We start from the raw sequence: 24555 nt of genomic DNA on the forward strand, positions 1-24555 counted from the left end.
CCCGAGGAGGCATACAGATGAGATAGGCACCTGGATGCTAGATTGTGGCAGCTCACTGGATAAAACTTTGGGAAGTTTAATGGTGGAACTGCAAGGCACTAGGGACTTTAGACATCTGCAGGGCTACATGGCATCTGAGCAGAGATTTTGAGGAGCTCAGTGGTGCCTAAATATTGGACTTAGCCACCTTGAATGGCAGCTGGGCATCTAAGTCCTAGAACTCTAACTTCTGGCATCCATTTTTAAAATCTTGGCCTCTGAATTTTATGTCAACAAGCATGCTAAAAAATCTTATGTACGGTATTCATCAAAATAGTGACTATTTTTATTTTACCTTGATTTGCTTGGCGCAAACTGGTGGTAGCAGCATAAACTATCTCAGCAGTCTTCTGGATGTCTGGTACCAAAAGCGTCAGCCCCTCTGGCTCTTGATCAGAAGCATCTGGTTTTACTCCTGCTTTAGCTTTTTCTTTCTTAGACCTGTTTGTTGAAATGAATGGGGAAGGGGGTGGGGATGGGGGGAGAGGTTATAGGACTGTAATCAGACACAATATTCAGAAAGCTGGCTATTATTGACAATGGGTAAAAACATTAGCATTAAAAACAACAAAGCCTTTTTGAAATGCAATGTGTCGCCACACCTACCATGAAATAGGATAAAAACTGAATTCTTTCCTTTAAATATCACAGTCATTAGCATATGGTCTTGACTGGACCAGCACAAATGTATGTTTTGGGTACAGCAAAGTGAAGTTTGAAGAAAGACAAAACAATATACTGAAATAACAGTTTCTTGCTCCAGCAGTAAAGTTGTTTGTAACAAACTATATGACATCTTTCATTTTCAAAGTACTTTACACCAAAAATTAGTACAGAAATCCAATACAAAAACATCTGAAGGTCCCAAACCGACACTGGGTCTCCCTGCACAGAGCTCAGAGCAGGAATAGGTCCTAAAATGTGTAATCTTTTTTCCCCACATTGTAATGCTCTCAAAGTTTTCTTAAAGTAATAAAAATAATGAAAAAATTAACATTAAAAAGTTTAAATATTTTAATCTACATTTATGTATATCCGTTCAGCCTGATGTGAATTAAAATGGCCAACTTATGAGTTTTAGAATAAAAAAATTCCAGATACTTAAATAGCGTACAATAGCATTGCTATTTTTTATAAAAGTAGCTACGGTAAATGATTAAGTCATTTTAAACAATCTTTTTATCTTGCCAACCTATCAATAGTTTACATATGAATATAAATATGCTCTTGAAAAGAAAGCATGAGACTGACAATGCTAAATTATTTAGTGTGTACATTTTCAAAGTTTATTTGTAAATTAAGTTCTAATATGCATATGCACTAAACACTATGTAAGCCATTATAGATTTTAAAGTGGGCACTTCACAAAATCATTTTCATTTAGTTCTAAGTGAGTTTCTTGCTTCTCTGTAAATCTTTGTTTTTAAAACAGCAGCTGTTCATTTTAAGATTCAAACAAGATTAGCAGCCAAACCACCTCGTTTCCTATTTTCCTATCATCATAGGTATCAGCATAACAAAAAGCTGTTTATGTAAGTAGAAATTAGCAATTTAATGCTTTGATGCTCCAAACTACTATTTTTGTTTTTTGCAATCTCTGAATACTTCAGACTCTGTACATTTTAAAACAGGCTGAAATTGTGTTAATACTAGAGTATTTCTAAAACATTCAACACTGAGTAAATTATGGTGATATTTAAGGTCTTTGAACCTCATCAAATAAAGCTATCCCTTGAGTATGTTAACAACAAAGTAAATTTATTGTAGCAACACTGATTTTCCCTTGTACCAGATTTTTTGTTCAAAATTATCATGACCCATTGTTTTCTTAAAAGAAATATTGGATTTTCACGAGTGCTAGTGCGGGGAAAGAGGGAGCTAGGCAACACATGTATTAACGCCACAGGAAGATATTTTTAAATGCACAAAAGGCAGTTGGGGTGCCTAACTCCCACCATTTGTGCTTTGCAAAATCTCCACCGTAGTCTTTTGTTTGTAGAGATATAGACCAAGATTTAAAAAAATGGGAGGCTAAAGTTCGGTTCCTAAATCTGTATTTTGGTACATAAAAAAGTGAAGAGTTTTTCAGAAGTGCTGAGCCTCTAATACAGAAGTGGGCAAACTTTTTGGTCCGAAGGCCACATCTGGGCATGGAAATTGCATGGCAGGCCATGAATGCTCACGAAATTGGGGGTTGGGGTGCGGGAGGGGGTGAGGGGTCCAGCTAGAGGTGTGGGCTCTGGGGTGCAGCCAAATATGAGGCGTTCAGGGTGCGGGAGTGGGATTCAGGCTCTGGGGTGGGGATGCGGGAGGGTGCTCCGGGCTGGGACCGAGGGATTTGGAGGGTGGGAGGGGGATCAGGGGTGGGGCAGGGCGTTGGGGCACAGGAGGAGGTCAGGGGTGCAGGCTCTGGGGTGTGCTTACCTCAAGCAGCTCCTAGAAGCAGCAGCAGCAGCAGGTCCCCTCTCCGGCTCCTACACAGAGGTGCAGCCAGGCGGTTCTGCGAGATACCCTGGCCACAGGCGCCACCCCGTGCAGCTCCCAGCGGTCGTGGTTCCCAGCCAAAGGGAGCTGCAGGGGCAGTACTTGTGTCAGGGGCAGCGTGCGGAGCCCCCTGGAGCCGGAAGGGGGACATGCTTCTGGGAGCCACCCGGAGCGAGGCAAGGCTCCAACCCCGCTCGAGCAGGGCGGGCCCCGGAACCCGCTCCCCAGAGGGAGTTCGAGGGCCAGATTAAAACATCTGGGGGGCCGGATGTGGCCCCCGGGCCATAATTTGCCCACCCCTGCTCTAATAGCACCCAGGGAATTCAGAATTCTCAGGCTGCTTGCTAGAAACAGAGACTGCACCTCAGCTTTTCTGGCAGAAGCCCAAAAACCCTTGAGATTTACAAGAAAGAAAAATATGTCAAAGGCAAAGAAAATGTGGCTAGTGAAGCTACGGAAAGAGAAATTATTGTTTTAAAAATTATTTAAAAAAACCCTCTTCAAAACAGGTTACTATTCTCCATAATAAATCTCATATATTTTACTTTAGATTTGGAAAATCCAAACGTCTTCCTCCAATTTTAATTTTAAAGCATATTGTAAATGTATAGGCCCTAATTCAGTAAAGCACTTAAGCACGTTTGAGGACTAAGAAAAAGAACCAAAAACCAAAAGAACATACAGTGAACTCTAAAAATAGTTCAACGCCAGTAGTAATTAATTTAGCAGATAGATTTATTATTAGGGTTGGCAGAACGACCCTATTCTGCCACCCTCACCACCACCATCCCATAGGGTGACCAGATAACAACTGTGAAAAAACAGGATGGGAGTGGGGGGTAATAGGCTCCTATATAAGAAAAAGTCCCAAAAAATGGGACTGTCCCTTTAAAAACGGGACATCTGGTCACCCTACCACCCCACAACCTCCAGCTCTTCACAATTGATGTAATGATCATATAGGGCTGTTACAAGTTGATACATCTTAGCACAGCTCCAAGGCTGCTGTAACTAGTGTGCCAGAATTCAGGATGTGCAAAGAGCCACTTTCCCCACTCTCTCCTGCTCCACCTAAATGTTTAATAAAGGCATTGATAGAAGACCAGGTTGCTGCCCTGCAGATTTCCTCAGTTGAAGCATAACCTTTCTGCCAGGATGTCACCAGAGATCTTGTAGTGTGTGCTTGGATTCCTTCAAGAATAGGTTTGCTGAATGCCACCACAATGTCTAACAATCCATTTGGTCAGGGATTGTTTGCATGCCCAAAGACTGTGGCATTTTAGGAAAAACGAAACCACCAAGGAGCATGACCACAAGATCTTTAGAGCTATACATACATCCAGATTGTGCGACAGGCGATAGCAGAATGCTGTGGATTTGGACAGAATGATAGGAGGATCACTTCCCTGTGAAGCATGGAATGATGAATTCAAATTTATGAATCTATACAAGTTTTTGACATATTATTATGGTGACCAAACCATTAGCTCAGTCAGCCGGTGCGCATATTGCACAATAACCTCTAACTCTTCCATTTGGCCAAGTTCAGTTTTTACTTTATCACTCTGTGATAATGGAACTTCGTGTGGTGCATGTAATTTCTGGAAGTATTTCAGTGCAATATATTATCCTTAATGCGTCCCAGTCTGTTAAACCTCACAAATTCTTTTAAAATCTCTTCTGTATTTTGTTCAAAAGGAGAGTTCTACATCCATTTGGTAATCTGCCTTTGCCAGCTGCTATTCTCCCCCTGCACATTCTCCATTATTTCAAACTCTACTGCAGTGGTTCTCAACCGGGGCTCTGCATCCCCGAGGGGCCTCAAGCCCTTTCAGGGGGGCCGCGGGACCCGTAGCTGGAACCCAGAGCCTGAGCCTCGCCCACCACCACCCCCTCCCATGGGGCTGAAACCCCAAGCCCTGGCCCCCCCCCGCCATGGGCCTGAAGCCGGGAGCCCCTACCACAGCAGTGAAACCAGGAGCCCTTTGGGAGCAGGAACCACAGGGGAGTCCTCCTGGCGCACAGTCCCCAGCTATCCCCTCCCTGCACCCTGAGCTACCTCACTGCCCGCACACAGCCCAAAACCATCGTGTCATAAGCAAAGACCGACCTGTCCTGGAGCGGGGAGTGGAAGCCTGAAATAGCCGCCAAGTGGACCTTAATTGATGGCAGGGATAACCCGTCAAGCTTGAGTTCAGAAGGATCGCCTGCAGCGAGGCCTGTTCAGCCCAGATACCTTGGTCAGAGGACCAGCACAAGAACCTTTTCCATTTGGACAGCTAGGTCACTCTGGTGGAGAGCTTTCTGCTACCCAACAAGACATGTTGGACCCAGGCTGAACATTCCTGTTCTTCCACATTCAGCCATGCAGTAACCAGGCTGTCAAGTGCAGCACCGCCAGGTTTGGGTGCAGAAGACCGTCGTGGTTCTGGGACAGCAGATTCGGCCACAGAGACAGCTGCAGCGGGGTGGCTATCGAAAGGTCCAGCTGTGTGCTGGACCAGTGCTGGTGAGGCCAAGCCGATCAGGATAATCTTTGCCTTGTCACGTTTGATCTTCATAAGGACTCTGTTGATCAAGGGCACTGGTGGGAAGGCATACATCAGAGCCTCCGACCATGGGAGCAAAATGATGTCGGACAGAGAGCTCCTGTCCACCCCCCTGAGCGTGGCAGCTAACCGTCACTGTGGGTGAACGGTGCCTCGAATAGGTGGATTGCTGCCGGAAGTGGGGGGATCGGTACCATGTCAGAGAACGTTCCCACAGTGTAGGTGATGGCCATCTACATTGTGCAGATGGTTGGCCGGAGAGTGATTAATGCTGGCAATATGGTGACTGATGTCTCCCTCTGGGCGAACCTCGTCAAGAGGGCGTAGACCGGAAGCCCGGTGCCAGAAATCTCAAGTGTCGAACCAGTGACCTGAGCTGTTGTAAAGACCGGGGGCACGGCGACGGAGAGCGCTGCCTCAGCTCCAGAGACTGGTAGCGTTCACTCACCCTCTGGGGGGTTATTACGGCTGGCTTGCCCTCGTAGTGAGCCTTTGCCGGGTCCATCACAGTGCACAGTGCTGGCTGCGTTGGGAGAGTCCTTTGCTTTCTGGGAAGGCATTGGCCCCACTATGAGTCTGGGTCCCCTACCACTCCTGCAGTCAGTGGCAGAGCCCTCAGAGGGAGAGGGGGCGTCTCGGCAGCCCAAACTGCGTCCTTTACCCCATACCCCTTGGCCTTTCTTGCCTGGTGCCAGGGAATCCCGCTTCTTTAACTTTTTCTTGAGCACTGGAGAAGAGGAGCAGTGCTGGATAGAGCCTGGTGCTGGGGATGCACTGTGCACCGAGGCCGAAGTACTGGGAGTTGAGTACGGCTGGGATAGCTCAGAGGCTGGGCGGAGAGCAGCCTCCATGAGGAGAGCCCTCAAAAGGATGTGGCACTCTGCGTTCTGGGACGAAAGTTCTTACAGAGATGCAACACTTTTTCACATGGGATTCCCCCAAGCACTTCAGGCAGCTGCTATGGGGGTCACTAACAGGCATAGCCTGTTACAGTCAGAACAAGGCTTAAAACCCAGAGACTGGGGCAAAGTCCCTGTCAGGACTCTAATTTACTAACTACAGTACTTAACTACTTCACTAACTACTGTAAACAAACTATTTACAAGACACTAAAACTTGAAGAAAAAGAGAGAACTGCTGAACACTTGCTAGGCAAGTGAAAAAAGGTGCTCTGACCAACCGCCACAGGTGGTAGGAAAGAAATGAGAGGGCGTAGGAACAGTGGCACTTAATATACTGACGCATGAGCACAATACTCCAGAGGGTGTCACAGCTGATCCCACAGACACTGTGCTAAGGCAAAAATCCTGACAACTGTGCACATGGGCACCCCCCCCCCCCCTTACAATAGAATCAACATGAGCAAGCACTCAGAGAAGAACTCAACATTCTTCCTTTCCCACCCTTAGCTTAGAAAGCTGGATATCAGCAGGCTTTAGCTTCCTGTCATATTACATTCGCAGTCTTACAAAGACTGCGACATTCTATGGCTACTATTTCTGAAGTAAAAGAGGAGCAGAAAAAAAGCTTGAATGTTATCTTTATAAAGGTACAGAGACGGGTACAAAAGGTGTAAGGAGTTATAATTCTGATATTGGAACACAATGGCAAGGTAAATAAATGTACTTGGGAAACAGACTTTTGGAAAAGTGAAAAACTTTTCACTTCTGAAATCATCATACTTCAAAAACAGCTTGTCCAACTATCCCCAAAATGTTGAAGGAAAACTTTCCTCATGCAGAATGCCACACAAGAAAATTGAGTAAAGTTTCTTCAGCTTTGGTTAAATTTGAGGAGGAGATTAAAAGCAATCTTATAATGGAAACAGAGTTATACTCTTAATTTGGCTAAACTATTTACTCTCAAAACAGAAGCAAAGCCTGAGAACCTTCTAAACTCCTTTACTTGGCCAGTTCTATGAACTACCCTAAAGAGTCCTTGCAAACCACCTTAAGTCTGCAGGTGCCTCTAAAGACCTTATGTCCTAGGACTGGATCAGTTCCACTATATTTCTAATGGAGCCACTTATGTGAATGAGTTTCTCCAGGTTGAATCCATATTGTGTATGATACAGTACATCTCCTGGGTACATATACATATCAAAACTATAAAGTCAGGTAAGCCAAACCTCACTTGAACCAGGGAGTTGGTTGAGGAAATGGAATAAGCTCCAAAATTAAACTTTTCAAAATAGTAAAATACCAACAACTAAAAAAACAAGAAAGTGTGTTATTTTGCCTCATCATGTGGCCTGGGACCTTGTCTCCTGGAGAGACTTCCTCTTCCCAAAAATGAAGGAGCAATAAAAAAGGGGAAGCATACCTTTAGCCAGATAAACTAAAGGATTAGATAAGCACTAATAAGCACACTGAGATGTAACCCAAGATCTGACTGTGCTAGGTCTCACTCATTTACAGGATTTGTGGCTCTCAGTAAAAAGAAATCTAAACAAAACCTCCGTCCTTGGACCTGGCAACGTATCCCACTCAAGCATGGAACACACACTCCTGACTTGTTTGTCTGAAATGAAAGCAGACCCACACAGGATTACAATTAATCTTGCTTTTGGTCCTCCATGAGAAGAGAAACCCCCAGCCTTTAGGGCAGCATCTCTCAATGTGGAGCACAGATGGAGTGGAAGATGTATAAATTAAGACGACTAGGCCTTTAACACCACATGGTGAGATTGAAGGAGGTTGTGATTCAGCCTCATGTCAGGAAAACGAAACTAACTTTCAAAAAAAGCTGCTTTAAATTATTCCAAAACTGGGGCCTATTAATTTTCACAAAGGCAAGGTCTGACAGCGCAGCAAATCATCACAAAGCTCATACCCATAACAGCTCTGCAGCTAGATTCCTTGAAGAGGGAAGAGGAAAATGATTTAGGTGTCAAGTATTAACAATGATAACCCAAAACAAACTATATTTTGGGTTTACAAGTTTTGCTAGTAATGACTAACTGCTAAATAATTAGCTTTAGCAATGTTAGATTCCTTGGTTCTGGTGATATGTGGGAAACCCAAAGCTTAAAATTTAGGTCTACAGTTTAATGGATGCAGGGGACTTAAGGCCAGATCTTCAAAGGCCAAAGGGGACATAGGCCATAGATCCTTAATTGAAATAAAAGGGAATTAGGCACCTAAATATCTTTTGAGGATCTGGACCTTAATATCTGCTGCTACTTTAGTAGCTAGACACTGACTGGGTACAGATGGCTAAATTTTCAATAGCGGTCTCTAATTCTGAGTGCTTTATTTTCCAAGGGTCTAATGCTAGTGGATTTTCAGAGGCAGTGTGTTCAACTGTGACAATAGACAGTGTACTATAAGTGATTTTTGGGAGAGCAACAGGCCTTGGACAAGTACCTCAAGGAGGTACCTTTGACTTTAATCATTTGATATTCAAATTTGGTTTACCTTCTCCATAAGAATGCCTTGCAGTATTTATATCAAAACAATAACCTTTATAACCTTAAGTAAAATAATGGTTGGAGAGACTGGAGAGGAAACCACAGCTGCAGGTTAATTTATATTTCATCTAATATCTAGGTAACCGTCCTGCTAAATATAGTATCTTGTAGTTATTGTAGATTAGGATTCAGTTTTACATTCTCATACTTTGTGTCCCCCCGCCTTCTTGCTATAAGATACAAGTATCATTGCTCATGTTATCTATTATTTTGTATATCATGCCCTTCTCAGTGAAGCCCTCTTATTGTTTCCCTCTCCTTTGGGCTTATTACTCATTTAAATGTCTCCGAAATCTCTGTCTACATGTGGATGCCATCACCATTATAAACATGATGCAAACCTTTGGATCACTGTACAATCAATGACTTCTTTCAGTTACACTACCTTTGATTAAGCTTTATTGTCTTGCCTTCTTGTCTATGTACTTTAGTATTATACCCAATAGTTACTGATAATCTTTCAGTTTCTTTCCAATCAACATGTGGTACTTGAAATAATTCCTTTGAACTAGATGGGGAAATCCGTCTCAAGGGATTCATTTCCATGGCATGTCTTTGATCAAACATTTCTTTTGGCCTGAAATCTATTACAATTTAGACATCTCTTCATCCCAAGACACTTCTGTCTTCCTGACTATATTGGTAGCCACTCAGACAGAATTTAATTCCCTTTTAGTCACTAGTTATTACATTTTGTTTTACATTTCTGTAACAAATCCACTTAATAGATGAGCACAGCTTCAATCATCACACACCCCTTTCTAAACAACCAGACCCAACTCTACCCATGGCAGGAGTCTTTGCCCATTCCCAAACACTGGCAAAAGAACATAGTTTTAAAAACAGATTCTTGCAAACTGAAGAGATCAAAGCTCTTTTGAGGAAGATCCTCTGGAATCACTGACAGAAATCTCAAACCAGTCTACGCCACATGTATCCCAAGCAACAATGGGAAGTCTCGCACACATTGTAAAAGTCAAACTCCTATCCCCATTCTAAAGTGGTTATCAGAAGGGCTAAAACAATACTTTGGTTCAATCCCAGGGAAAGATAAACTTAGACTTCAAATGGAGTTGGGGCACAGAAAAAACAAACACCAAACTAAGTAGGCACGCAAGGTTACAGGTTAGAACTAGGCCTCCTTGAAATCTTTTTGCCTGGCTTGGGTCCATGAAACAGGACCTTTCTAGCAATGTGAATGATGTGCTGTCAATATAGAAACTTCTGCTGGAAGTTCCCTTGTAGGCAGAAAAGACTGCATATCTGAAGAAGGTTCCATTCACCAGGCTTTTATAAACATGTCAACCTCTTTCTTTTGGGCCCAAAACTTAGCTTCATGCACCTAATGTAATTCAAAGGTAAGACATTAACCCGTGTTTGAAAGAAGTGTGGTTTTATTCCACCATTTGTAAATGCACATGCCACTGGTAAGTCAAATTCATAATTGTGGAACTCCAGCTCTGCCTTTTTGTGTATGAACACTATTCCCACACAGTCTGCTTTCCTTTTGTCTGGGTTTAGAAGATTAGGGGGAAAATGATCCGAGAATTTCTCTGAACTCCCTCTGATACATGTGTGCTTCTGGGAAAAAGGGAGGAGAAGGCCCAGCTGAAGACTGTACCACACTTATGTGGGAAAGAGGAAGCTACTGAGAGACCTCATAGCCCTTCTGAAGAGCCAGAGAAAGGCAGATGAAGTTCTAAAATTGAAGTGGGGAAGAGAATAGATCCCCCCACATTCCCACAGCCAGAGTATAAGTCTGCAGGTGTGTGCATGCACATGCACACACAAGCCGTGATTATCAGTTTTTGAACACTGATTATGGAGATTTAAATAAGATCATTCCATTGAAAATCACCTAAAATTCAAACAAGCCCAGTAACAAAATACACCAAGAATAAATTGTTATAATACTTTCAATGGGAATAAGTAATCCATATTAACATTCTCCCATTCTTTTTCTCTACTTTTACCTGGATGCTTTAAAAAAAACATAAAACAAAAAAAATCTTTATTGCTATAAACTCTGTTCCAAAATTCTGATTTTTCTGTGAGGCAAAAATTATACTCTATCACAGTTAGCAGATACAGTGTATGCTGTACTTTATCAAATTTTGGGTAGATTAAAGTGCTAGAATGGCGAGGAAATGAAACTAAAAATTGAATTTAATTTAGACTCTCAAATGTTGGAAAAATGATGATAAAGTCATCTCAGCTCACATTTAACGTACTGACAGCCAATGGAAAACTGAGCAATATTTCAATGATATATGTGCTAGACAAGATACAGTACATGCTAATAATTTAAGTTTTTAATTTCGCTTGTGCTAAAAGATGACATCCTTACCTTTCACACTGTGCTAAATGAATAATGAATGATGATACATTCTGGAGACAACTTCAATTTTTAAAGCCAATACTGAAACTTATCCAAGCTGAAAATTTCAGAGGTAAATTTGATCACACTGAACGGTAAATTTATCAAAAGTGTTGATACAATAAAGCCACTGAACCTTTCAGCTCTTCTGTTACAGAGAAGTTACTTACCAGTAATGGTAATTCTTGGAGAGCATTACATCAATATTCACATTATTGGAATAAATTTGTCCTAGGCTCATGCCTCCTCACCTTATGTATGTCTCCAAGGGTACGTCCAGACTACTGGCGGCGGGTAGCGATCAATTGATCGGGGATCGATATATTGCGTCTTGTTAAGATGCAATATATCGATCCCCGAACGAGCTCTCTGTCGACTCCAGAACTCCACCAGAGCGAGCAGCGGTAGCGGAGTCGACGGGGGAGCCGCAGCCGTTGATCCCACGCCGTGAGGACGGGAGGTAAGTCGGAATAAGATATGTCGACTTCAGCTACGGTATTCCTGTAGCTGAAGTTGCATATCTTACATCGACACCCCTCCCCCCCCCCCCCACCAGTGTAGACCAGGCACAAGGGTATAAAATGGAGGAGCGGTCCCAACTGTTCTTCAGAAGATACAGGCAGGGAGTGTGACTATGTAGAAGCAACACCTTTGAAGAACTACAGTAACTTGTAAGTACTTTCTCTTTCTTCCTTTGGGTGCCTCTGGTCTTAATGTCTATGAGTTTGAGAGTCAGGGAGGAGACAGAATACCGTCTCTTTCCGTATGTTCACTGGGCCCAACCACCAACTTAGCTCTCCTAGGACTTGGGGCAAGACTGTGACCTTTTTTGTCCACAGGGTATCTGGCTAAGGTGTACACAAACCTCAGCCACAGCTGTAAGGGCTGAAGGTTAAATCTGGCAAATGGTATCGCATACCTACATGCCAACACATGGCATAAAAGACACATATGTATGCACGGGAGCACAAGGTGCATGTGTGGCCCCAATGGCCACTGCTACTCAAAAATTTCCAGTCTTTTGCACATGAAGTGCATGTATACGTATAGCAGAATCCACAGTAACACAAATGTGCAAAAAACTCATGATTCCCTCTGGCTATCACCCTTACTGACAAGCTCCAAAGGCTTTTCTTCACTAGTGAAACTTCTGGGGAGAGCCCACTTATAAGGTGTGTCCTTCACCTATAAGCAGCAGGCATGGCAACCATGTTATCTTTCTTTCAAAAGCCACTGAGCCAGGGCAGTTGCCCTCATTTTCTCTGCCTCTGACTGCTCCATTCCCACTTCTGAGGAAGTGAGCTTATTTAGCAGCTCCTATCTTCAGATTGGCAGCAGGACCTGGAAGAGTTAGGTTTGTCTTGTTGCAGCCCAGCAGGAATAAAGTTAGGGAAAATGGAAGGTTTAAGCCCCCAAACACTAGATTAGTACCAATCTTTCCTACCGGTGAGTAACTACTACTAAAAAGGGACAATATCCAAAACATACCAACTTATTTTGGAAGTTTCAAGTTTATTATTTAACTTCTGGTAAGAGGAATGTACGGTAAAACAAAATACATGAAAATGAAACCTAAATCTCAATTGAACTGATAGATCGTAGTCCATAAACCATTCTGTTAATTGGTAAAAATCAATTTAATTGAATAATGACATAAAATGTTATGAAGAGTGACCTTAAAACCTAGCAGAGGCAATAAAATGGTATATTGTTTTATCACTTCGGACTGTGGCACAGAGATATTTATCTTTGCAGCTTTTGTTTTTTTCTAAAATTAATAATAAATGCACCAAAAATACTTTACAGGAAAGTTCAGGAGAGATCAAAATGTTTACTGTACCTCAATCGGTTGGTGTAGGTATCCACACATGTCTTCATTTTAGCCAATAAAGTGCCAACAGAAGCTTGAGATTCCAACTGCTCTTCCTCCTCTTCTCCATTTTCCCCAGACAGAGGCAGCAACAGCGGCACCATAGAGGTGCAGGAGGCAATAGCACGGAGCAACTCTAGCAGAGCTCTGTAGAGAGGAACATGCCTGGCCATATCCAAAACTACAAGAGAGAAAACAAATATTTTATAAAATCACCAAAAGGTAAAAACAATATACCTTCCAATCAGACCTCAAATGGCTGAAAACAATAGTTTGATTTTTCCCCTTAACCTCTCATTTAATGAGAGTCAACCTTTTAGATGTGTCACAGTGCAAACGAGCAGAAAGTAGGGAAAAAACCTCAAAGTAACACACAGGGCCAGAAACAGTAGACAAAGCTAAACCCCAGTAGAGAGACTGAAAAAAGGAGCAAAGTGAACAGGAAAAAATCCTAACTAAACTATGTTTTAAAATTACCCCAACATTAGACTTCACTTACTAGTATATTTTACCAAAGCTGGCATTGTATATGATGTAAATTTTAGTGCATGCATGTATTATAAAAGCAATTGTAGGTAGAAATAAATATTTCATTAAAAATCAAGGACTTCCAAATAATTCAAATATATGCACACACTTTAAAAAGATCTCTCCCCTCATATTTATTTTTCTTTTCCACTTATGAATTCAAATATCTATTGAATGTCATTTCTCAACTGGATTTCATATCATCATAGAAATCCTCAAAATGTAGCAATACTCAGATACTTTACACAGCTGCTTCCTCTGTCCCTAGGACATACTATTTTTAACAGCACTGCAGAGGAAAACTATTGCTCTAATTCAGAGTATTCACAAATGAATGAGTTTATGATAAAATACATTTCTGCTTTCTCCAGCAAAAAAAATTAACTGACAACTCGCATTAGTAAAAGGTTGAACCATACAGGAGCACTTTAATGTTTCATTTAGCACATCTTACCCTTGGAGATAAGGCATACTACAAGTTTTCATTTCTCATTACCAGTCCCTTAACTCTAAATAGGAGAAGATGAGACAACTAACATCCATCCAATACCATAGAATTGTAAGCCTGAAAGGGACCCCAAGTGATTATCTAGTCCATCTCAGAGGCAGGATTAAATATACCTAGACGATCCCTGAGAGGTATTTAACTTCTTCTTTAAAACTTCCAAGGATGGTGTCATGTTTTGGGGTGCAATCCAGAACACAGAGAGAGGTGGGAGTGCTTTCTGAAAACCAAGCCTTGGTCTCAAAATGGGCCCCCAGAATTGGAAACACACACAATCACTAGTCAGTTATAAAACTCGTGGTCTTCACACTTGATTTTAGATATCTGTACACAAATGCAAGGAGTTTGAGGAATAAACAGGCAAAACTAGAAGTATTAGTATACAGTACGGGGGGAAAAGGGAGGTGGTGTTGCCTCATATATTAAAAATGTATACACTTGGACTGAAGGTTGAGATGGAAATAGGAGACAGACTTGTTGAAAGTCTCTGGGCAAGGATAAAAGGGGTAAAAAACAAGGGTGATGTCATGATAGGGGTCTACTACAGACCACCTAACCAGGAAGAAGAGGTGGATGAGGCTTTTTTTAAAACAACTAACAAAATTATCCAAAGCACAGGACTTGGTGATGGGGGACTTCAACTACCCAGACATCTGTTGGGAAAGTAACACAGCAGGGCACAGATTATCCAACAAGTCGAATGTATTGGAGACAATTTTTTATTTCAGAAGGTGGAGAAAGCTAATAGCGGAGAGGCTGTTCTAGATTTGCTTTTGACAAATAGGGAGGAACTGTTTGAGAATTTGAAAGTGGAAGACAGCTTGGGTGAAAGTGATCATGAAATGGTAGAGCTCATGATTCTAAGGAACGGTAGAGGGAGAACAGCAAAATAAAGAGTGGATTTCAACAAGGCAGACTTTCCTAGAATACTCAACTCAGGGAGTTGGTAGGTAAGATCGCCTGGGAAGTAAGTCTAAGGGGAAAAACAATTGAAGGACAGTTGGCAGTTTTTCAAACAGACATTATTAAGGGCACAAGAGCAAACTATCCCACTGCGTAGGAAAGATAGGAAGCATGGCAAAAGACTACGCTGGCTTAACCAGGAGATCTTTAGTGATCTAAAAATCAAAAAAGAGTCCTACAAAAAGTGGAAACTATATTCATCCTTTGTAATTTGACCTAAACAAATAACACAAGTATGTAGGGATAAAACTAGGAAGGCCAAGGCACAAAACGAGATCAAACTAGCTAGAGACAAAGGGTAACAAGAAAACATTCTACAAACACATTAGAAGTAAGAGGAAGACCAAGGACAGGGTAGGACTATTACCCAATGGGGGGAGGGGAAGGGGGAAGAAATAACAGAAAATGTGGAAATGGCAGAGGTGCTTAATGACTTTTGTTTCGGTTGTCACCAAGAAGGTTGGTGGTGATTGAACATCTAACATAGTGAATGCCAGTGAAAATGAGGTAGGATCAGAGGCTAAAATACAAATATAACAAGTTAAAAATTACATAGACAAGTTAGATGTCTTCAAGTCACCAGGGCCTGATGAAATGCATCCTAGAATACTCAAGGAGCTGACTGAGGAGATATCTGAGCCATTAGCGATCTTTCAAAAGTCCTGGAAGATGGGAGAGATTCCAGAAGACTGGAAAAGGGCAAATATAGTGCCAATCTATAAAAGGGAAATAAGGACAACCCAGGGAATTACAGATGAGTCAGCTTAACTTCTGTATCCGGAAAGATAATGGAGCAAATAATTAAGCAATCAATTTGCAAACATCTAGAAGATAACGTGATAAATAACAGTCAGTTACTGTCTCGCATGACCTTCTCATAAAAAACTAGGGAAATACAACCTAGATGGAGCTACTATAAGGTGGGTGCAAAACGGGTTGGAAAACCATTCCCAGAGAGTAGTTATCAGTGGTTAACAGTCATGCTTGAAGGACATAACGAATGGGGTCCCACAGGGATCAGTTCTGGGTCCGGTTCTGTTCAATATCTTCATCAATGATTTAGATAATGGCATAGAGAGTACACTTATAAAGTCTGCGGACGATACCAAGCTGGAAGGGGTTGCAAGTGCTTTGGAAGATAGAATTAAAATTCAAAAGGATCTGGACAAACTGGAGAAATGGTTTGAAGTAAATAGGATGAAATTCAATAAGGACAAATGCAAAGTACTCCACTTAGGAAGGAACAATCAGTTGCACACATACAAAATGGGAAATGACTGCCTAGGAAGGAGTACTGCGGAAAGGGATCTGGGGGTCATAGTGGAACACAAGCTAAATATGAGTCAATAGTGTAACACCGTTGCAAAAAACCAAAAGCGAACATCATTCTGGGATGTATAAGCAGGAGTGTTGTAAGCAAGACACAAGAAGTAATTCTTCCACTCTCCTCCCCACTGATTAGGCCTCACCTGGAGTATTGTGTCCAGTTCTGGGAGCCATATTTCAGGAAAGATGTGGACAAACTGGAGAAAGTCCAGAGAAGAGCAACAAAAATGATTAAAGGTCTAGAAAACATGACCTCTGACGGAAAATTGAAAAAAAATGAGTTTGTTTAGTCTGGAAAAGAGAAGTCTGAGAGGGGACATAATACCAGTTTTCAAGTCCATAAAAGGCTGTTATAAAGAGGAGTGAGAAGAATTATTCTTAACCTCTGAGGATAGGACAAGAAGCAATATGCTTAAATTGCAGCAAGGGAGGTTTGGGTTGGACATTAGGAAAAACTTCCTGTCAGGGTGGTTAAGCAATGGAATAAACTGCCTAGGGGGGTTCTGGAATCTCCATCATTGGAGATTTTTAAAAGCAGGTTAGACAAACACCTGTCAGGGATGGTCCAGATAATACTTAACCCTGCCATGAGTGCAGGGACTGCACTAGATGACCCCCCGAGGTCCCCTCCACTCCTATGATTCTATGTCTCCACCCTTACCTCTTGGGGTAAGGCTCAAGAAACTGCAGTTCAAGGGGTGACTAAACTATAAAAGTAAGGGACAAAAGCAACCCAAGTTCTCTCCCCCTAGCCATTTCTCTCTTCCACAAGATGACGAAAGAAACAGCCTATGGACTTTAGGAGTAGATCCTGACGTGAAATGCTCCCAGCAACAGAGCTGACCACATGTGGTAAGAATTTCACCTTAAACCAAGTCTAGTTTAAGTTTAGAACATGTTTTGTCTTTATTTTTCTTGAGACCATTTCTGACTTTAATGCCTTATATTTGTACTCACTTAAACTTATCTCCTTGTAGTTAAACTTGTTTTATTCTTTAATTAAAACAAATCCAGTGTTGTGAATTATTTGGGTAACTGCATTTAAGGAAGTCCATTGCATGTCAATCCCCTTAGAGAGGAAATGGACTATATAGCTGGACTGTCCAGGAAAGGAGGAAAGGGCTGGACAGCACAGAATACACATTTTTTGGGGAAAATCTGGGACTGGAAGTGTATTGGGATTACTCTGCAAGTAGTAATCAAGACTGCTGGAAGTAACCAAGGCTGGTGGGGGACAGAGTGGCCGGACCAGGGCTGTGGCTATATAAGACACTCAAGGGTGTAACCTGTATGCTGTCTGGCTATTTGTAAGGAGCGCAGGTTGGGAGCTACAGCAGCAAACCATTGTGAGGCATTCCACGCTGCTGAGAAAAGAGAAACACACCCGGATGGTTAAAAAATTCAGGCTCTCTTGGACTGAAAGAGGGAGTTCCAAAACCAAGGACTCCTCATACAATGCCCAGCTAGCAGCTTCCTTTTATTTATATGGAAGGAGCCAATTTCAACTGTGGCAGTTTAACAGAGATATGATCTCCCATATAACCAAATTACTTTGTTTCCAGACTATTCTATATTTTCTAATACGGACTTTAAATTTTCAAAAAGCCAAAAGAAACTAATTATCACTCTAAGTCCTTTGAATGCCTGCTTGTTTTCTTCTCTGCTGCATGGCTGTCATGGATAGGAGGTTTAACTTCTGGGTGATTGCACTGTGTAGATCATTGTGCCATACCATCTTTCACAGGATAGCACTTTGCTATGTTGCTTTGTGGTTTCCTCAATGAAATAAGTGCTATTCCAAGTTAGGTTCATTAAGTTTAGTATTAATCTTAATATTTTAATAAGCTAGTCTTAGTATTGATCATGGAAGATTGTGTAGGGTATGACAAATGATTTATTTTACCTCATACGTTGCTATATTTTTCTTTAGAACAGAGAGCTAGTCTGGAGTAAGTATCCTAATTGGTTTTGTTGATTAGAGTGTTTGTCTTGTTTTTATCCAGAGTTTTTTTATCTTGTACAGGTCATAACCCTGAATATACAAGTATCTATTTATCAAGTGAGCTAGTTAAAAATAAATATAGTTTTGTGCCAAGAGCTCAGGTTCAATGTTACATCTCTCAGAAAAATTAGTTCAAATATTTGCACTGGCTTTATACCTGAGTCAGCTGCAATATAGGACAGAAAATTAGGCAAACCCCTCTCATTTTGTCACTAGAAAAACTAGTTTCCCTCTGTTGATACTTACACCTTCTTGTTAACTGTTTGAAATGGGCCACCTTGATTACATTTTCAGAGTAGCAGCCGTGTTAGTCTGTATCCACAAAAAGAACAGGAGTACTTGTGGCACCTAGAGACTAACAAATTTATTAGAGCATAAGCTTTCATGGGCTACTGCCCACTTCTTCGGATGCATATAGAGTGGAACATATATCGAGGGGATATACATACACACATTCAGAGAGCTTGAACAGGTGGGAGTTGTCTTACCAACTCTGACAGGCCAATTAAGAGAAAAAAATTTTTTTGAAGTGAATCAAGCTAGCCCAGTACAGACAGTTTGATAAGAAGTGTGAGAATACTTACAAGGGGAGATAGATTCAATGTTTGTAATGGCTCAACCATTCCCAGTCCTTATTCAATCCTGAGTTGATTGTATCTAGTTTGCATATCAATTCCAGCTCAGCAGTCTCTCGTTGGAGTCTGTTTTTGAAGTTTTACATTGGCCTCATTAGCACTACCAAAGTGATTTTTCCTCCCTTGGTATTCATCCCTTCTTGTCAACTGTTGAGAATAGGCCACTTCCACCTTAATTGAATTGGCTCGTTAGCACTGACCCCCCAGTTGGTAAGGCAACTCCCATCTTTTCATGGGCTGTGTATTTATACCTGCCTACTGTATTTTCCACTCCATTAATCTGATGAAGTGGGTTTTAGCCCACGAAAGCTTATGCCCAAATAAATGTGTTAGTCTCTAAGGTGCCACAAGGACTCCTCGTTGTTTTTGCTCTCTCATTCTGTTAGTATAGCTCCATCCATAACCATAACAGAACATCTCCATTTGGCTCCAGGAAACATACTTCAAATTTTCTCCCCCACCCCGGGGACTCCAACAGTATCTCATACTGAATTCACATTAATGAATACAAATAATCCAGTTACGTCCATACAGTAGGAAGTAACTATTGGAAAGCCTTAGGTTATTTTACCTACCTATAAGCATCTTGCATCACAAATGAAAACAATCAGATTATGCATTAAGGCCTATATCCATCAACAACACAAATTTAAGTTTAGTTTAAAGTTCAGCAAAGCATGCTTAACCTTAAGCATGTGATCAAGTACTTTGCAGAACAGGACCCTAAATAATTCTGTTAAAAATCAGCTACATCCATGTAGCCTCTGGATTTTAATAGCAAAATGTGTTATCGCATTGTCAGCAGTGGTTTACTTTCAATTTTGTTAGCTCACTGAACACTTAGGATGAAATCCTCACCCTCTTTAAGTCAATTGGAGTTTTAATGAGAGCCAGGAGTTGCCCCTTAAAATGCAAGTTTCACAGGCTGCAAGATAAAATGTGACCAACAGTCTTTTGCTTTTTCACAAATTCTATAGCTACTGCATGACTTCCAAGTATGAAATTCTGTGGATATTCGTATACAATATGTTTTTAAAATTTAATAATATGGAAGAATGGGGAACAGCGATAAAATTACCAAAAAACATTTTCTACACCATTCCTTTATTTACACCATAAATATACACATACATACATGACAGATTCCCATTAAAAATATATACAGTTGGACATATGACTATTCTCTATTTAGGGACTTTTTTTTACCACCATTCTTAAGTACAAAGGGACAACAAAATATATATTTGATGTTGAACTATTATTGGATCATCTTTTGAGTTTGTCAAGCGTTTAAAATGCATAAATCTAAGGGCAACACCCAGAAAAAGCCAGCAGTCTTGATGCACACAGAAGTGTTCAGAGAAATGACTACAGGACCATGGATGAAAAAATTAACGTAATAATTGTCAATGCTATGATAAGTGGAATGAGTCATCAATTGTGTACTGGACAGCACACCCTGAACTTCCAAACTTTTCCTTGTTTCACCACAAGAGGCACTAAAAATGTTTTACTATTGAGCTAAAAACAGTTCACAGGCCGATGCATGTTCTGAGACTTAATTTTGAAACCCACCTAAAAAGTAGTCTAGTATGATGAAAGATAAGTTTCTCTACAAAGGGTCAAACAGAAACAAATGTGTTTACATATTTCATACAAATGAGTACTACAACTTGAGGGATAATACTGCCTCTCAATTATGTTGGAGCGCTCTTTCTGAGGTGAATATTTTAAAGGTATGTCAAGGGCACCTCAAGCACATGGATAGGTGCATGTACACGCATGCAAATAATTAAACACAAAGCATTCCTTTTAAGAAAATGAAAACGGTATACTGAAAGTATCTATCTTAATAGGGAATGATACTAATGTTATTCATTATCCAGAATTGTTGGTTATTAACCAGGTAGTCAAAATCTGAAATTAAATAATTACAAATGTCTGCACCAGTGAGCTGTCTCCAGTTGTTTTAACACTACTGCAATAAGTCCAAGCCTTCATGCAAAGTGTGTTATTTATTTATACAAACAGCATGATTATTACTTTTACTGACATTTGGCGCTCTCTAAAGTGTGTCGCATTTTAGAAAGAGAAAAAACGTATAAATCTTTAATAATATATAACAAACAACTGACGTCACATCTGCTGAGAATGAAAGGCATAGCTGGTAAATAAATATACCATAATTCTTGGAAACGGTTACCATAACTGCAGTGGCATAATGTCTCAGTCTTTTTTCACATCTGTACAATATAAACTTTGAGCTTTTATCCTGAATCAACACTATTCAAAGTGTTTTTATTCCATTGCTGAAATATTAGCAATTAAAAAAAATTCTGATACTGTCAGCAGAGACTCTTTATAGACCACGAGTTTCAGAACTGACTAGTGATTCTCTCTCTCTCCAATTCTGGGGGCCCATTTTGAGACCAAGGCTTGATTTTTAGAAAGCACTAAGCATCCACGCTGAAAATTTAGCCCTTTTAAAGTGGTCTAAAGCAGAACAGTCAAAAATTAATGCACCCAAAATCACAAGTCACATTTAAAAATTTGGATCCTGGTTAACAGTCCCTGGATACCAAGAGTTGATTAAAAAATTAGATAGCCTGCATAATTTAGAACTCATTTATGGACTTGCAACACACCTAATTTGCATTTTTCTAAGTAGATCCAAAACAACGCATATATGATAGTAACTTAAATTCAAAGACCTGTGAAAAATATATTAATGGCAAGCAGTTTCTTAGAATAAAAACATCACTTTAAATGTTATAAAGGAATAATATGACCCAAGCTCAATAATCTAATGATTCTTTTGATTTCCTTTCATATTCTAAGATACTCAAACCAAGAACAGACAGGCCTAATGACCCACTAAATAGATAATATTGAGCAGCACAAAATTATTTTTCCAAATCATTTAACATTCTGAGTGCAGCTTAATTAGATAAGGATGGTAATACATGACTTATATTTTACTTTTCAGTGGTAATGTATTTTAAAAATACTGCACATAGAGTGCATATGCAAACAACTTAAAAAACAAACAACAAATATGCTGCAGTAATACCAATTCCAAAATATTCACACCTAAAAACAAGTTAAGAAGAAAATGTCAAGAGAAAGGATGGAATATTAAATCTGAAACTATGTTGCAAGACCCCAAGGAAAGCTCTATCTTGCAAACCTTGAGGTACACAGAAGGGAGCCTCTCTCCTGCGAACTTTAGAAGCTGTGCAGCTGTTACATTATGACATATGCAGTAAGCCAAGGGTTCCTTGCAGAGCCCTTGCAATGTTCACTATGCTCCATCACAAAAAGTATGTTTACATACCATTTTTGTACCAATTTAACTAGATTTTTAACATGACAGTTAAATCAGTGTAACACACTAGTATGGAGGCAGCTGTACTGATACAGGGAGAACTGCCATACTAAATCAGACCCATACCAACTAGTCCAATATCTTGTCGATGGCGGTGGCTAATCACAACTACTTCAGGGGAAGCTTTAAGAAATCCTGCAGGAGGCATTTATGGAGGAAACAGCCCACAATTCCCTGAAAATTAACAAACTGGCTTATGTACTAACTCATGACATTTAAATAACTTCTGAAACTTTGTTTTAAAAAAAATCTTTTATATCAACTCTGGGTTTTCTTATTATCCATAAGTGTTCAATCTTTTTCTGAATCCTGTTAATCTCTTGACCCCAATGATATCTTGTGGCAATGAATTTCACAGGCTAATTGTGCATTATGTGAAAAAACATTTCCTTTTATCAGTTTTAAATTTGCCACATCTCAATTTTAATTCTCCTTGCTTTTGTATAACAAAGGGTGAACAGAAGTTAGAAAGTTTTTCCTAATATGTAACCTAAATCTCCCTTGCTGCAGATTAAGACCATTACTTCTTGTCTTATCTTTGGTGGACACAAGGAATAACTGAACACAGTCCCCTTTATAACAGCACTTAACACATTCTAAGACTTTTATCAAGACCCTCCACCCCATGCCAAGTCATCTTTTCTGAAGACTAAATATGCCCAGTTCCCCCCCCCCCAATCTTTTCTTATAGGTCAGGTTTGCTAACCCTTTAATAATTTTTGTTGCTTTCCTCTGGACTCTCTCCAATTTGTCCACACCTTTCTTGAAGTGTGGTGCCCAGAACTGGATACAGTACTCCAACTGAGGCCTCTCCAATGCCAAGTAGACTGCGACAGTTACCTCCCATGTCTTATATACAACACTGCTGTTAATACACTCCAGAATTATATTACCCTTGTCTTGCAACTGCATCAGTGTATATTCATTCAATTTGCAATCCACTATAACCCCCAGATCCTCTTCAAGCAGTACTACCATCTAAACAGTTATTCCCCATTTTGTTGTGCATTTGATTTTTTTCCGTTTTAAGTGAAGTACTTTGCTCATCTATATTGAATTTCCTCTGGCTGATTTCAGACCAGTTTTCCAGTTTATCAAGTTTTAATTCTAAAACTGTCCTCCAAAGTGTTTGGAAATCCTCCCACGCTTGGTGTCATCCCCAAATTTTGTAAGTACTCTCTCCACTCCATTATCCACGTTATTAATGAAAATATTGAATAGTACTGGATCCAGGATAAATCTGTGTGACCCCTCGAGATACATCCTTCCAGTCTGATAGAAAACTATTGATGATTACTCTCTGAGTACAGTCTTTCAACTAGTTGTGCACCCATTGCTCAGTAATTTTATCAAGTTGTTCACTAACTTTTTTTTACATCTTGTCTTAAATTCTTGGAAGGACTATGTTTTTGTTTGTGTATGTAGAACAGGTAGCACAATAGCCCTCCACCCCCATCCTGACTGGGGCCTTTTGAGGCTACCATAAAACAATCTTCAACTGACCACAGAAAAACCAATACAACCACACACACACACACACTTACTTTCTTAAGATTTACTGCAGCAAATCCAGCTCAACAACTGTATGTCAAGAATTAGTTTAAAGATGTAAGGATATTAATTTTTGTTAATACAAAAGTATTCATTTCGGGGGGGGAGGCACTGTGCAGTTTTCATCAATGAGACAGTAAAACTTCAAGCATTAAAATGTAATATATCCTCACTATCTTTTTGTTTATTAAACAGCTCAAGTTCAATGTTTACCATATCACTACTGCAATATGAACACACTTCCTAGTGGTTTTACCACCAGATCATTGTAAAATAGATCTTAAAAGCTCTCTCAAAATCAATTTTTATAGCATTTTTTGGTATCTATAGAATATGTAATAACCTTAGTAATTATTGAGGACTTCTAATTCTGATGCCATGGCATAATACTGTTCACAAGCCTGAAACCCTAAGGGTACTAAAGTTCAGAACAATTTCAAGAATCTCATTAGCACTCGGAAGAGTTTTAGAATAGCTAAGCGCAGCACTGTTACAAGGAGAAAAACAGAACAAAATATTACACAGTTTTATCTGTTTCTAATTTAAATCTTTAAACCCGTTCTTGTTGCCATACACAGCCAAACATTTAATGGCTTAGAGAGTTTCCTAAAGGGCCGAGCTTTTGTTCCCACTGTTTCTAAATAATTTACAGCTGCAGGCTTTCCCCAGACCAACTTCTTTACTGCACCTTTCCAAACATATGATCTATGAATACAGTTCATGCTGCAGGCTATAGTGTCAGTTCCAAATACTTCACGCTCTACAGATTTTTGATTTTCTATTTCAGAAACAACCTGAGGCAAGCCTCCTTTATAATATGTCTAATTAACACTCTAAATTCTGTTAAGTTTTGAGGACAATGTTCACCCAAA

General features: G+C 40.3%; 1 protein-coding gene across 1 annotated transcript in view; it reads right to left on the minus strand.

The window, feature by feature from the left end:
* The window catches only part of BIRC6 (baculoviral IAP repeat containing 6), a 310956-nt gene that overhangs the window by 33559 nt on the left and 252842 nt on the right, over positions 1 to 24555 (minus strand). Inside the window, 2 exon segments of the mRNA XM_054021501.1 lie at positions 335 to 480; positions 12759 to 12969. Of these exon segments, the coding sequence (XP_053877476.1) occupies positions 335 to 480; positions 12759 to 12969 (357 nt within the window).

This window comes from Malaclemys terrapin, chromosome 3 (genome assembly GCF_027887155.1).
Source record: "Malaclemys terrapin pileata isolate rMalTer1 chromosome 3, rMalTer1.hap1, whole genome shotgun sequence".
Taxonomy (NCBI): Eukaryota; Metazoa; Chordata; order Testudines; family Emydidae; genus Malaclemys; species Malaclemys terrapin.